This window comes from Euprymna scolopes, chromosome 14 (genome assembly GCF_053919585.1).
Source record: "Euprymna scolopes isolate OS-2025 chromosome 14, ASM5391958v1, whole genome shotgun sequence".
In the NCBI taxonomy this organism is placed as follows: Eukaryota; Metazoa; Mollusca; class Cephalopoda; order Sepiida; family Sepiolidae; genus Euprymna; species Euprymna scolopes.
In genome coordinates, this window is record NC_136495.1 from 82,989,424 (window position 1) to 83,006,193 (window position 16,770).

Sequence of the window (16,770 nt, forward strand, 5' to 3'; positions counted from 1 at the left end):
ATGACTGTTTAATGTTGCGCATGGGCAAAGGTAACAGCAGGAGCAATTTTTTTATTTGACTTACCTTGCCATGGGAAACTGTTTTGTTTTTGATTTCGACCACTTTTGTCCTAAAAACAAAGTGAAACTATGCTACAAGTCCAAATACCTTATACATCAAATTTCAACTCTGTAGCCTAAATATTCAGAAATGAGTTGGGTGAAGACTTTTCATACACATCGACAAGGTTATATATATATATATATATATATATATATATATATATATATATATATATATATATATATATATATATATACTTCAGAATAAAATTATCTAACAATCAACTGGTATGGAAACCTGTGATTATAAGTCTTACAAAATATTATTGTCAGTAATATTCTATAAGTACTATCTCCTCGATATAAAAGATAGAGCAAATAAATCAAATTTATGATCTATGATTTATTATCTATGATATTTGAATACTTAAAAAAACTTTTAATTGTGATTTTCCATGTGTCACAGACTTTAGCAAATAAGGTGTAAACCATTATAATTATTTACTAATATTTTCTCCTCTGAAGAGATGGTAGATATTGAAATACTATCGGATAAGGAGTTATAATATTTGAAATGTATTCTTTGTCTTACATAGAATAATAAAAATCTTTTGATTTGAAATTTAACCATTTCACGTCATAAATTTTTAAATTTATTGAATGACTAAAATTTTACATATATATATATATATATGTATATCCATCTATCTATCTATATATCTATCTATCTATATATGTATATATATACATTCTACTGTATATAAATTCTATCACACAGATATATATATATATATATATATATATATATATATATATATATATATATCTCCGTGTGTTTAAATGTTTTCATATTAAATTCTATCCAATTATGTAGAATGCAGAAACTATGCATAAATAAAAGTCAGCATAATAGTGAAATGAAACCAGTCATACAATAGGAAACTATATAACCGATTACGGAAGTAATTAGAGCTGGTTTTTCTAAAGGAATGTTCAAATTTGTTAACATTTCATGTAGTCGCTCGGATATCCGTGAATGAGTATATTAAGAAGGTCATCTGAATAATTCTTAAATATAAAAGGTAAGCTTTTTATATTAATTTCAGAGTGAGAAAAACCGTACTTTATATATATATATATATATATATATATATATATATATATATATATATATATATATATATATATATATATATATATATATATAAACAATTGTTTGTTGGTTATCCATCCAGTTGTTTTTTTCTTGACTGAATATAAACTTTGTGCTTTACTGAACCTAAAAATTAATTTCTTTTATAAACGTTAACCGGATTTTTCGCATCTGGATATTAAAGCATTGGATCTAAAGTTCTGAATATTTTGTTTCTTAAAAGACATTCTCTTTCGCCTTTCGGATTATCAATGAGAGAGTCATTACCCACGCTAAAATGTTATTTTCTGGTTTGTGTGTTCTTTCCACTTGTTTCGTGTATATATATGTTTTAAACTTTATTTTTTTGCAATTTATGACTAAATATTATAAATTGTTGTTTCATCTAATACATCAACCTCAAATGTATAGCGTCGCTACAATGATAATTTGTTAATTTCTTACAGTTCTCTCATAAGAAGAATAGCAAGATTGGCATCCTTTGAAACTCCACGGAATAAGGACGTTGTAACATTTTTTTGCGGTATTTTATCGAATAATAAATTAAGTGTAAATTTTAATTCACAGTTTTAATTTTCTTTATTTTCCCGTATACATACATACATACATACGTACGTACACACACACACACACACACACACACACATATACACACACATATATATATATGATCAAATATATATGTGTATTTGTCTTTTTGCCTGTTCACACGTGTATGTATTTGGGCCTGATTTGACCAAGTGTGCGCACAAGCGTCTTTATTCATAAAAGTGTCCATATAGATAAAAGTGCGTTTATTAGTTTAAGTTATCAAACGAATATGGCAACGCCTTAGGTTATGTACACATCAAGTGTATGTACAGATGAACGTCTGTATTTCCTTTTAGGAAGCAGTGCTCCAAAAAGGATTAGTCACACAGACACACGCACACAGACAGTGTATGTATGTGTGTTTGTGTGTGTGAGTGTGTGTGTATTAGTGGACGGAGGATTAGAAAAAAGTAATTCTAAAATATAGTAATGTTTACTCTTTCTTTTACGGGTATTCCAAAATCCTTTTAATTTGTTAAACTCTGTGATGCAGTAACTAATGAACATTGGAGCTCCATGTAGTCCTCGACTATCGTCGACCATTTTACGTAACTTGTTTTACTGTTATCAAATTTACGTATGAGGGAGATAATTTTATTTTAAATAGATTTATACATTTCATTTTTCTACACTTCGAACTTAAACAAACGAATATAAAATAAATAAAACCGAAAATATTTTTTAAAATTTAGTCTTCGTTACAAAAAAAGTTCCGTTTGAATGTTTTACTTTTTTCATTTTATATAATAAAATACATTAATATTATTTTCATAATTTGCCGTTGAATATTGAAACTAAAATACTAACTAAATTTTGTATTCATATCCTACAAAAATATATTAAATAAAAACTCATATTTACCTGCATCTTCACGATGGCTAAGGACAATTTGTGCGAATTAAGGTGTATTAAGTCTTTTCGCGTTTAAAATATTCAAATGAAAACAAAACTGTACATACTTCGGCATTTTACAATTTTTATTTGTATTTTTCATTGTTAGTTGAAATCGTTTACAAAAACAAAACAAATATGTTCACTATTTATACTATTTCAAAGTGTTTTTATATATTCTTTAACTGAAAATTTAAAGACATTAAAATTACTCGTGTATATATATATATATATATATATATATATATATATATATATATATATATATAAAACTCCGATCAGCTTACCGAATCGTTGAAACCGTGTTAATAAAAACTTAGCTATCAACACATAATAACATATAACCTTTTTTATAAATGGAACATAATTAAAACGCGTTCAATAAGTAACTGATACCAAGGCAATAAAAGTGACATCTCATAGTTAACTGTTGGTTAAGAAAAACGAAGAAATTGTGACCAGTTAGTCGGTAATTCTGTTTTTTTTTTAAAGTGAACTTCTCACTGTAACTGTAACCAAACACGCATTTGCTTTAGTTTTTACGATTTAAACTATTTTTAAATCTTTTTATTACATTAAATTCCGTAATTGGCAGTTTAAAGATGTTAAAATTACTTGCAAATGCGTATTATTACTTTGAAAATTTTGCTAACAATAGATTTCTAACCAGTGGTTCTATATTATAATAACGAAAAAATATTGAATTTCAAGTAAAACAAATAGTACATACGTAATGGTCAGGTCTACAATAGGAACATATCCAAAAATTACGAAAACAATAAGGTAGAAAATTATTCGTGAAAAACAGTTTCTGTAAGGTTCAATAAAGTTACATGCTGTGGCGAACATATTGGGTCACGTGATTAAGCAAAATGGGAAGTAACTCAGTTGAAACACACTCTAGATCAGACAGAATTTATTCAGAAAACAAAAATAAACATAACATATATACATAATTTGTGAATTAAAAAAAAATACTTTTTTAAACTGTTTTCAAAACTTTTCGAAATTACTTTCCCGAAATTGGCATAAGCTTTCCGAGAAAGTGAATACTTAATTACCTCCCCTGCTAACTCTCCTATTCGAATTTGTAGATTTTAAAACCAAATCACTAGATTTTACAAATGTCTTTTTTTCATAAAAAAATAATTTTCTACCCAATGGATTTTCCTGATTTTTAGATAACTACTATTTGAGACATGAAAATTACGTAGGGACCATTTGTTTTACTTGAAATTCAAAATTTTCGTTATTATAATATATAGAAGCATTTTTTTAAAAACGGGTAAAAATTATAGCTGTTGACATGATAAGCGCTGCACTTTTATCATAACAACAAAAAAATTCGTCAATTAATAATTTTTCATAATGTATATGAAATCGAGTGAAGATAATCACACACACAAACACATATACTGGGATTATAATAAGGTTTAATGCTGAAACGATTCAGAGAAATCTATCTATCTATATTTTTTCATTTCAATATACTTTCATACGAATGTTTTTGTTATGTCACAAAAAATATATATTTTTATAGATCTATTTACGTAATTGTTAAAAATATGTTCTTTCCGTCACGATTATCACGTTCATACATTAATTCTGAATACTCACTAATCCACAACTATCTATAACATATACTGACCCAACGGGTCATGGGTAGTTTAGTATATATATATATATATATATATATATATATATATATATATATATATATATATATATATATATATATATATCCGGAAGGAAATCATTTTCTTTTTCCGACGCGAAAACATAAAAATTCGGTATTCATTTTTTATCTTCTTGAATACTGTACACATTTCTACCTTCTCCCACACAAAAATTCATTTCCTTTCTACTTCTAGAGATTGCTATAACTTTTCCCTTTAGCATTTGATGAAGGCTAGCATCCTATAAACAAAATGAAGCATTCATCGCAGAAATACGTATCTTCTTTTAAACACGTCTAAATATATATTTATCGAAGAGGTATGATAAATAATGGTTTTCACTTACTTTTTATAATCAATATACTTATTGAATGATAGAGTATATGGAAGCAATACAATGCATAAGCACTATCACATCCTATCGGAAATAGTGCAATATTGCAGATGTTAAAGTGTAAATTGTTTATCACACACAAACACACATACACATACGCACACACATCTATATTTATTTGGTAACTATTCTTATTTTATGATTTGGTAATAGTACACACGGCATTAGAGCTTGTATTTTACATAAAAACGAAAGAAAATACGCTAAAACCTGTAGTTTACTCATCTCCTTAAAATGATTATTCTAAAATCGTCACGATTACAAAATTTTTATCGTTTTAAATACACACTAATTATAAACCACCGTTATAAATTTATGGGTAGAAAAGGGGTTTATCAACGGATATTGCGACAGACTACGCAGATAGGAAACCTTTCTCGTAAAGTACACTTACAAACTTGAGTATCAACCATCGTCAAAAAATCAGTCATACTGATGGACTACCTAGACTTATGCCCAAGTATGTTCAACTTATTGAATACACAATTATTACCTCTCTACTAACTGCAGTTGAGGTAAAAAAAATAACAAAAGAAAGAAAAGAAAAGCAGGTGTGTATTGATCTACTATATTTCAAAATAGACAGATTGTTTCAGGCATAGTGCATATCAAAATTTTTAGATCACTTAAAAATCATGAAAAAAAACTTTTTTTAAAGGATAGATCTTAAACTCCAATACTAGATTCTAAAAGGTTATGGAAACAAAAATCTACATTCCAAAATTGTTTTTTTTTTAAATTTACATTTTTGTTAAATTAGGCTTTTTACACATGATCAAAATTATAAGACTAGATACAAAAATTTTGTTAATTGTACAAAAAGTGTATGAAAAGTGTATGAAAACATTCAACAATCAAACTTAATAATGAATTTTAGCTCCACTGCTTTTGATGACTTCAAACATTCTTTGGGGCATGCTAGAAATAAAGGTTTCCATTAAGGCGTGGGGGACCCTACTCCAGTTTCGAAAGATGGCTTTATAAAGTTCATTTTTTGTTGAATATTGTTTCTCATTTCGATAAACCTCTCTTGTCATTCGTCCCCAAACATTTTCAATTTGGGTTCAAGTCCAGTCAGCATGCAGGATGTTCCAAGAGATGGACTCCATTTTCTTGTAGAAAGCTCAAGGTCCGTCTTGCAGTGTGGATTGTAGCATTATCCTGTTTGAATAACCATCCATCCATCCCCACACAAACGATGACCCTCCATCATCAAAGATGCTTTTTGTAGCATGCTAACGTAACTAGCTGCTGTCTGACGATCCTGCACCACCTGGAGCTCCATCGTCCCTCTGTAAGAAAAGGCACCCCATATTATTACGGACCCTCCACCACTATGACGTGTGAAAAAAAATTTCAAGGGGCATGTTTTTGTCATGCCAATATCGCTGGAAGCCATCAGGACTATCTAAATTGATTTTTTCTCATCAGAAAACAGAATTTTCTTCCACTTCTCAACATCCCAGGTTTGGTATTCATGACCAACTCTTAAGCAGTCCATTTCGTGACGTGGCAGCAATCGAGGAATTTGTTTACGCTTTTTATTTACCATGCCTTTTTGTTGTAAGTATCGTCTGACGGTTATTGGACTGCAATCAGCATCTGTAACCGCCTTAATTTGAAGAAAGTCCTCTGTCATTCATAACAACCCGTATAATTCTCCTACTCAATGCAGGAGAAATTTGGGAGGCTTACCAAAGGATTTTGCTTTTCCATAATTCTCAGTGTTCTTTAGAAAGTTGCAAATAACAGTTTCACTGCGATTTACCTTAGCTGCTATCGCTCGCTGTGACAAACCTTGCTTATGGAATTCTAGAATTCGAGAGCGCTCAACTTCGGGTAGTTTTCTTGCTTTAGGCATTGTAACACCATTACACAGTGATTGCTAATCTCTAACTGAACTATAAACATTAGAATTATCATAAATCTAACAATTTATACCCTTGGTCTTATAATTTTGATCATGTGTAAAAAGCCTAATTTAATAAAAAGGCAAATTTTTAAATACAATTTTTAGAATGTACCTTTTTGTTTCCATAACTTTTAGATTGTAGTATTAGTAACCTTAAGTCGGAAGAGTTTAAAATCTATCCTTTAAAAGAAGGCTTCTTTTTAAATCTTTTAAGTGGTCTTAAATTTATGATCAGCAGTGTATATAGAGCTATGATAAAACGCCGCAGCAGTAATTATAGCCACAATATTAGGTGCACTTTCTGCAATTTACTACTTTTTACTCCTGTAAATACAGTCTTGTAAATATACCAACGTGTTGTTTTAATAATTATCGACCCTTCAGTTTCACAGCACACACAAACATATATATAATACGTTGATACAAGTGAAATTAACACATTGTGTCCGTAAGTTTCAATAATTCAAACAGATAAAATATATGGTTTCTAAAACAATTTTTTAATATTATATTTAATACTTTTGATCATTCCGAAAGTCTCTTTTAAAACCTTTCACAGAAATCAAGTAAGAAAAAAATTCAAATTTCTGTACTTTTTAGTCATAGTATTAGAGAAATCTATATAATTATAAAACTCAAATGACCTTGTAACGGGTGTTGTAACCTAACATCCGGTTTACGACTTCCGGTTACGCATGCGTACATAAACAAATAATCAAGCGACAATAAAACGTATTAATTTACTGTGTACGTTTCTAGGGCCCCACTTGTTTTTTTTTGTCCCGTTTAAATTATCAAAATAAACAATTGTTAATACTTTCTGCATTTTTTTTTACATCGTTCGTTTCCGTATTACGTTTAAGTTATTTTAACGCAATTTTCTTACAAATAAATCTACTTTAACCCGTTGACAACCATAAGAGCATTTTACAACGGCGATTTACCCACCGCCTTTATTTAAAAAAAAATTATTCTCCTTTCTTAAAAAACATTCATACATTTTCTTCTACACTACCAACATAAATAAATAACCCTGAAAATATGTTTTTTTTAAATTTGCGTTACAAATAAATAATCAACGCGACAATAAAACGTATTGTTTTACTGTGTACGTTTTCAGCGTCACAATTTTTTTTCGCGTTTAAATTAAAAGATAAATCAAAATTTGAATTTAACTTTAAGTATTTAGTTCAGTGCACATTTACAGTATGGCAAACCACTTATAATTCAATGGGTGTAAGATTTTTCTTTTCAAAATAAAAAAATTATAAACATAACGACTCATAGAAATCTATCTATATTCTTTTTTCATTTTAATATACTTTCATAGAAATGTTTCTGTTATGTCGCAATAAACATTTTCTTTACGACACAAATGTCACGCTCATACATTAATTCCATAGCTAATATAACATATTGACCCAACGGCTTAGCTCGGGCTCTATGTACTGTTCATAATTTGCACTACGTGTGAATACACTTTTAAAATTTCAAATGTTTAGATGAATGTTTGTCTGAGTAATTTCGTAGAGACCGCAGAGGTAATTTTAAAAAAAAATTTTGACTCCAATTTTATCCTCTAAACATTTATTATTTAGATCTTCAATCAAAATACAAAGTTTTACCCATGGCCATATTATCTACATCTAAAATTTCAAGTCTTTAGATCCAAAATTGGCGGAGAAATTTGGTAGAATCTGCAAAGGTCAACTCTTTCAACGTTGACCTTTTAACAGCCAAATTCGGTAGAAAAGTGTACACAGACACATACAGGCAGACAAACATTTTCACACACACACACACACACACACACACACACATATATATATATATATATATATATATATATATATATATATATATATATATATATACTTAATATAACTACTTAATTTACTCACATAAAATTAATATACGAAAGTATAAATTTATGCGTAAAATTTGGGGGTATCAAAACCGAAGCAAAATATGATGAAAGTAAAAATAAAATAGATAAACCCCATAATTTATTATACCATACCTGTTCACACTGAAACACTTATCACAATATTCTGTGGATCTATATTAAAAAAACCTTGCTAAACTTTGTGACATATTTCCATTCTATGGAAGTCAGGTGCGAACGAACACCCCATAATTTTATTATACCATATTTCTTCAAACTGAAACATAATTATCAAAGTATACTAACGAAGATATATATGAAACGTCTTTATAAAAGTTTGTGTTTATTTCCATTCTGTGGAGGCCAGACGCGAACGAAGACCCCACAATTTTATTATACCATCCTATTTAATTTAAAACATACTTATCAAAGTATTATTATGTACATCTATATCAAAAACACTTGTAAACATTTTTTTTTTCTTCATTTTTAAATTTTTTATTTCCATACTTTATGGAGCAGGCGCGAACGCAGACCCCACAATTTTAATGAACCACCGTTCTACCAGATCAAACATACCCATTCCTGTGTCTCGATACATCTTCTATCATTATATGTGATCAGTTTTCTATAATAGTCAACCATATAGGAGCCTATTCGTGACCAGGTACACACACAGAGACATTCAGCTTTATATATATATATATATATATATATATATATATATATATATATATATATATATATATATATGTGTGTGTGTGTGTGTGTGTGTGTGTGTGTGTTTATATATATATATATATAAAGAGAGAGAGAGGGGGTGGTAGAAAGAGTTTAGGAGCCTATTCGTGACCACGCACACACACACACAGACGTTCAGGTATATATTATATATATATATATATATATATATATATATATATATGTGTGTGTGTGTGTGTGTGTGTGTGTGTGTGTATATTTGTGTGTATTTGTGTGTTTTATGAGTATGTACGTGCGTATTTGTGAACATATATGTATGCACACATACTTTAACAATAATCACATTGTTGTTTCTTCATTTGGTGAGAGGTATTACCTGACATAAATTTTTATTTCTTTTCGTTTGGAGATTGCCTCGCATCAAGTGTTTTTAGTTTCGTATCTTTTTTTATTTTTAGGAAAGTAGCTTAAGCAACAGTTACTGAAATAAAAAAAAGATTAAAAAAATCATACAAATAAAAGACGAAAATGTTTGGTTTAGTTTTTACTTTTTAGTCTCTTATATTTGTGCACGGTTCGAGTTGCTCTTCAATCTGCTAAATTTTGTTTGAAAAAAGATGGCGTGTTGCTTTAGACAGGATCACATATCTACTGTCCTTAACTCAATATCTACACAAAAGAAGTAGGAAACCCATATTATAAGAAACGAGTATAAAAAGAAAGAAAATACAAGAGAAAATAGAAAAAAGAAAATTTCTTTGCTGTAGGGCATTAAATACTCGTTAGAAAAGCAAAATGAATGTTTGGGTGGAGCATCTTCTCTGCTCTTGTGTTTATATTAAAGCCGAAATTAAATTTTTTTTTTTTTTTGCCGTTAAAGACTTTTTGTGTTTTCACAGGCAGAAGTTTTTATTATTTTGTTCACATATATTTGATAGCAATTAAAAAAATCGTACATTTTTCTATTCTTATTATTTCGTTCGAAAATTACATACATACACCAAACTTGAAGAAATATTTAGTTTAAAATACTTATCTTTCAAGAAAATTGTATATGTTATTGTTTTAACACACACACACACACACCAAATAGTATCTTCAAATATAAGGGTAATATTAGGCTCCTTTTCCTGCTTAGTTATTCTTTTAGACGTAAGACACTTACTTCTCGTAACGTGTGTTGACTACATATGGTTGATTCGAACCCAAATACATGTCCAGTAATTAGTAATATTACCAATCATTCATATTTGCATAAGAAAATAAATAAAATAACATGTTTTATATTTGTTTACATTTATGAGTACCCATAAAAAGCACTTCTTACTAGAAATAATATTTTCACTTCATATAAACGCTCACTTTTTCTAGAGAGCTTCACCAAGAAATATGAAGAGATTTTAGCTTCTTTTATATCATTCAACTAATATTCGATAGATTCAACAAATAAGAACTATTTCAATTTTGTATTTCAATCACTTTCGGCATATTTTAACTCGACAAGTACAAGGTGACCCCCCCCAAAAAAAATAACAAAAAAAAAGGGCCCCACCTCTAATTAGGCCCCGTTTCTTAATGTTTTGTCCGAATGAAATGAAACTTTTGTCATAACTAGTTTATTATATTCAAAACATCACATCAAAACACTAGGGTCTTTGCCCTTTTTTTCTCCGTTGACTGTAAAATGCTTAGAAAAACAATTGAATGTCCTCTGTTTTTTTGGGTAAACAATCGTTGAAGTGAAATTTCAACCAAAAGTTGTGTAGACCATAGAAACACCATGAGCAAACACATGGTCAACACTGTAGAACATAGGTAGGATAGGTTAATAAAAGTAACGATCCTGTTTGGTTAGTAACTAGAGTAAAAGCAGTGGTGATATAAAATCCAGCATTAAACATAAACCTACGCCATTAGGTTATATAACACACACACACACACACACACACACACACACACACACACACACACACACACACACACACACACACACACACACACACACACATAGCACCTACACATAGCAAAAAAAAAAAAAGAAAAAGAAAAAAAAAGAAAAAATACATGCTAAAATATCTGCCAGTTTTGGGAAGTCACCGTAAACTAGTTAAATATAGTTCACTCAAGGATAAGTGTCAATGAGTTTGTTAAGCGGACGGTCAAAGAGCAACGTGCTATAGTTAGCTAGGAAACAGTCTTGTGGTATTATGATCCACATACAGGTAGTTCTTGAAAAGCAACTTTGCTCATGAAAGTACCGTTTAATTATAGGCAAACACACACACACATACACACACATATATAAATAGAGAGAAAGAGAGAGAGAGAGAGAAAGAGAGAGAGAGAGAGTGGCAGGAAGAGAGAAAGAGAGGGGAAAATTATTTTCAGTGGTGATGGGTAGACGAGTTTTTGTTTTAAATGTCAAGAGAAACACAGATTGGAGCTCAGTCGAATATATATTATGGTTGTCTATGAAAGTTAGAATAACAGTGGCGTGTTACATACAATCAAAATGTCTTGTAAAATGAATAAAATAATTCTCATAAGAGGATTCTGCGTTTTAAGCATATGGAGATTTTTTTATGTTGAGTGCGAGTTACAATGGAATTTGTACGATGACCTAATGACTAATTACAATTGTAAAACAGTTTTGGTCGCGACAATAAATGCCCATAATAACACTGCTTAAAATAATCGCTAATCTCGTATAGTTTTCCATCGGGATTATAGTGTATAAAATGTATTTTGTTGAGTATACCGATAAAAGGTCAAACAATGTACCGTGTTGAAAAATGTATACGTGTGAATGTGTGTATGCGCGCGTACGTATCTAGATAAGTGATAAACCATATTAACAACCTACATGTACACACATCGTAAACAAAATGAGTAATTAGCAAACACATTGTTCCTGTTTATATAACAATGGTATATCAGATACTCTGACGTCACCTCAAAGTATTTGACCTTAATAAAAATATCCAATATATAGAGAGGCCTGTTTAGCAAATAAATGCTGTACACCCCCCTATATATATATATATATATATATATATATATATATATATATATATATATATATATATATATAATATAAAGCTGAATGTGTGTGTGTGTGTGTGTCTGGTCACGAGTAGGCTCCTATATGGTTGACTATTTTAAAAAACTGATTACATACAATGATAGAAGATGTATCGAGACACAAGAATGGGTATGTTTGATCTGGCAGAACGGTGGTTCATTAAAATTGTGGGGTCTGCATTCGCGCCTAGTCCACTAAGCATGGAAATAAACAATTAAAAAATTAAAAAAAAAACGTTTACAAGTGTTTTTGATATAGATGTACATAAGAATACTTTGATAAGCATGTTTTAACTTAAATAGGGATGGTATAATAAAATTGTGGGGTCTATGTTTGCGCCTGGCCTCCATGGAATGGAAATAGGGACAAACTTTAATAAAGACGTTTCATATATATCTGCGTAAGTATACTTTGATAATTATGTTTCAGTTTGAAGAAATATGGTATAATAAAATTATGGGGTGTTCGTTCGCACCTGACCTCCATAGAATGGAAATATGTCACAAAGTTTAACAAGGTTTTTTAATATAGATCCACAGAATATTGTGATAAGTGTTTCAGTGTGACAGGTATGGTATAATAAATTATGGGGTTTATCTATTTTATTTTTACTTTCATCATATTTTGCTTTGGTTTTGATACCCCCAAAGTCGAAGCTATCTCTTTACAACTCTTCCTTTTCATAACTTATCATACTTTCATAAATAAGAGTCCATTTTCTGTAGGCTGTTTTTGAATCCAGTCAATGACGGGTACTCGGGTACTTTTGCTAGTATATATATATATATATATATATATATATATATATATATATATATATATATATATATATATATATATATGAGGCGTTCCAAACTAATGCCACCTAACTTTTTAGATCGTCTGAATGGATTTCAAATCGCATTGTTTCGATAACTAAACATTAACGTTTCATCTTTCTGTTGCAAATATTGACGGTGCGAGACATCGTCCCCTGTCATACATGTGCATCGAGAGAGTTGGTACCGGCACTGTTCGTTGATTTAAGAGTGGCGACAGAGTTGTGAGTGAGAAAGCATCCTCTGGACGCCCATGCACAGCCACTACCTTATCGCAGGCAAAAGTGCATTCTGCAGCACAAAAAGTCGCACGTTTTAATGGTAGCACTCTCGTCTTTGTAGCTCTTGAACTTTTGTGGTTAAAAAGAAGAATGCATTATTTTTTAAACACTCTCGTATATATATATATATATATATATATATATATATATATATATATATAAGTAGGTAGTAGTTTGCTTGAAGCATTGTTGGTAAACAAATATATAGAATTTTTTTTTTTAAAGCTAAAGACAATGCGGATAAAGACCGGAATTATGAAAGTAAAGAAAGAAAAACAAACAAATGTAGACGGGTATGCTTGAGTAGAGGAGTGTCTAGCCTTTATTCGTCTATCTTTCCTCACCTCAATGTATAATTATTTATAAAGTTGCTGGTATGTCCGGTGTATGGTAACGTCCGTGGGTGGTATGGAACTTTGATTAATTTCGAGAGAAAGGGACTTCTCTTTTTCAAAAGACAAAAGTGGATTCAAGATGGCGGACAAGATGGATGGATTCAACAAGGACGTGACAGAACTTGTGCACTGCGACGTTGTTTGGCTGTGGAAATTATTATATAATCTCTCACATTCTGAAAATTCTATCACTAATTGCTCGCTAGGTTAGCATTGCTGGATGACATCGTCCTTACGAGTTGAAATTCCTACTTGTGAGGCATCGGCTTTGGGTTATTAGCTGGTTCGATGACCGCGTCTCTTGTCGAGACGAAGTAGGTCCATTTCACAGTTAAAATTTTGGCGCGGTTTGCTTAATCTGTGTTAGTTAATAGAATTTCTTGTATGCAGGGCGTTTGCACAGTTGGCAGAGTGCTTTGCCTCGCATACAAGAGGCTCGGGTTTCGAATCCTCAGTTCGCATGTATCTAACTGATACCCCAAATGAGGGCGAAACTCGAGTCTTGGACTTCCAGTTCGTTGACTGTCATGGCATTTGTGGGCTACGACGTTATTTGGCTGGGGAAATTATTATATAATCTTTCACATTCTGAAAAGTATATATATATATATATATGCATAAATATATATATATATGTGTGTGTGTGTGTGTGTGTGGTTGAAGTAGTACTAGTAGTAGTAGAAGTAGTAGTAGTAGTAGTAGTAGTAGTAGTAGTAGGAAAAATATGTTTACATCCACATCTACGTGCTAAAGAATATTTACTATGTTGATATAGTTTTATTTACACAAAAATCACGTTATTATTCGTTTCAGTCAGAACTGTTATAAAGTCGACATCATCAAACAAATTCGAAAAAAATAATATCTATTTTTTTATGAGAAAATTAAAATGATTGTAATCATATGAGTCTTTTGAGTTAAAGATTTGCCCTTTTCTTATAAAAAAACGGGCGGGTTCATAATAGCTTCGGCTAAAGCATGTCATTACGTATAGCTAGATGTGTATGTAAATCTCTTTCACTCTCGCCTTCTCTCTCTCTCTCTCTCTCTCTCTACACACACACACACACACACACACATATATATATATGTATACAAATACCTATATATATAAATACCAACATATATATAAATTATATATAATATATATATATATATATATATATATATACACAAATACCTATATGTACATGTTTATATATATATATATATATATATATATATATATATATATATATATATATTTACAAGCAAAATTGTGTAGCCATTACAAAAAACTATGATGAGCTGCTAGAGAAACAATAAACATTGATGAAACATGACTCAATTTTAAAGTATGAATATGTTGAATAAAATATATAAATATAATATATAAATATAGAACAAGAGTAAATATATATATATATATATATATATATATATATATATATATATATATATCATTAAAAACTGTTCAATTTAATTAATTAACGGCACTAACTCGCAATGAAACCAAATGAGCAAATACCTGTATAAACTCTGAAATTTGGTGCTCAAGCTTTATCTAATAACGTTGTGAAAGGAATACTTCTCTAATTTGCACAAATCTCATTGTAATATACAATAGAAACATCTCTTCCATTTGTCGCATATAGATTATTTTATTTAATCGCCTTTTCAGAGTCAAAATAAGATATTGCATCCATCTGAAGATGGATATGACTACTGCATTTTTGGTATTAGAATGCTAAGAAATTAGGAAGCATGAAAACATAAAAGAAAACAAAATCATTGCAAATAGGAATTCAAAACAACGAAAACTAAGAGACGAATGGCATAGACAAGGAAGCGACTAGTTTACCAAATTTATAAACTTGCTAAGTACTCAAATTGTAAACAAAATAACTGAGCATGAACATATGGTTTAAAGCCTACTTCGCTTTATAGATGGAAAGAACACACAACTCCGAAGAAAATCGTCTTTCTCTGTAACACTTCAAAAATCACAGAAGTTTGTTAAATAACAAAATTGCAAGCACTTGTTCAAAACCAACCATAACAAATATAAAAATATATCAAATGAAACCAAAATTGAGCGGAACGAATTATGTAATTCATATTTTCGGTCAAGTTAGTGTGTATGTGTATGTGTGTGTGTATGTGTGTGTGTGTGCGTGCGTGCACAAGCTGGCACCTATCACCAAACTTAGTCAAAATATGGGTCATGGTCTCACTAAGAGTTAATTTAATTTTGAGATATTTAGGCCAAAGTTCTTTGAAAATAGTGTGACTCATACATTTGTCGTTAACTTCAATTCTATTCTTGGTAGACACTTACTATGTGCTTCATATTTTAGCCATTAAAGTTCCGCATGTAAAATGATTTTGACTTTAACCTTTGGAAAGTTTGGTCAAAATCGAATTTAAACCTTAGTTCTTTTCAGATTTGATGTAGAGATGTGATGTTAGTTGATTATAGTAACGATTTTGCCAAATTTCAGTCTCATAAGAGAAATAGGTTTTGAATTATTCATATGTCAACAGCATAACGTTAACAGTACACCATACAATGTGGAAAGGTGAGCTCAGATGATAATTTGACCAATCTTTAAATGATCAGGCGGATGTATGCAGTTTCATGGCTGACTTATGTTCTTATTTTAAGATGACATACTGTCATTTCATTGGTTTTAATATATACGTGGTGGAAGAGCGGAATAGAGATGCATTAGATTCTATGTATGAAGAAAAAATAAAATTATCTTTAATTTAGAAAAATATTGTCGTCAGACTGAGCACAGGACAGTTTCAACACACGATTTTATTAAATACAACTAGCAAACTAAAAGCAAACGTGCAGAAATTGCTGTCCTGTCCTGTGATCCTACAGTCTAGAGCTGTAGCAGGCAGCAGCACACCCTGCATAAAGCAATGAGTGTGAAAATACAATAATGCAGACAATCAAATTA

General features: G+C 30.2%; 1 protein-coding gene across 5 annotated transcripts in view; it reads right to left on the bottom strand.

The window, feature by feature from the left end:
* The window catches only part of LOC145293139 (cGMP-dependent protein kinase 1-like), a 448,649-nt gene that overhangs the window by 111,079 nt on the left and 320,800 nt on the right, over positions 1-16,770 (bottom strand). Inside the window, exon 1 of one of the 5 annotated variants that reach the window (XM_080139550.1) lies at positions 3,408-3,532. The exons of the other annotated variants lie outside the window; for them this stretch is intronic. Within the exon in view, the coding sequence (XP_079995676.1) occupies positions 3,408-3,526 (119 nt within the window). The 5' untranslated portion in view covers positions 3,527-3,532. Of the gene's footprint in view, positions 1-3,407; positions 3,533-16,770 lie in introns of those variants that run through there. 5 annotated transcript variants of the gene reach the window in all.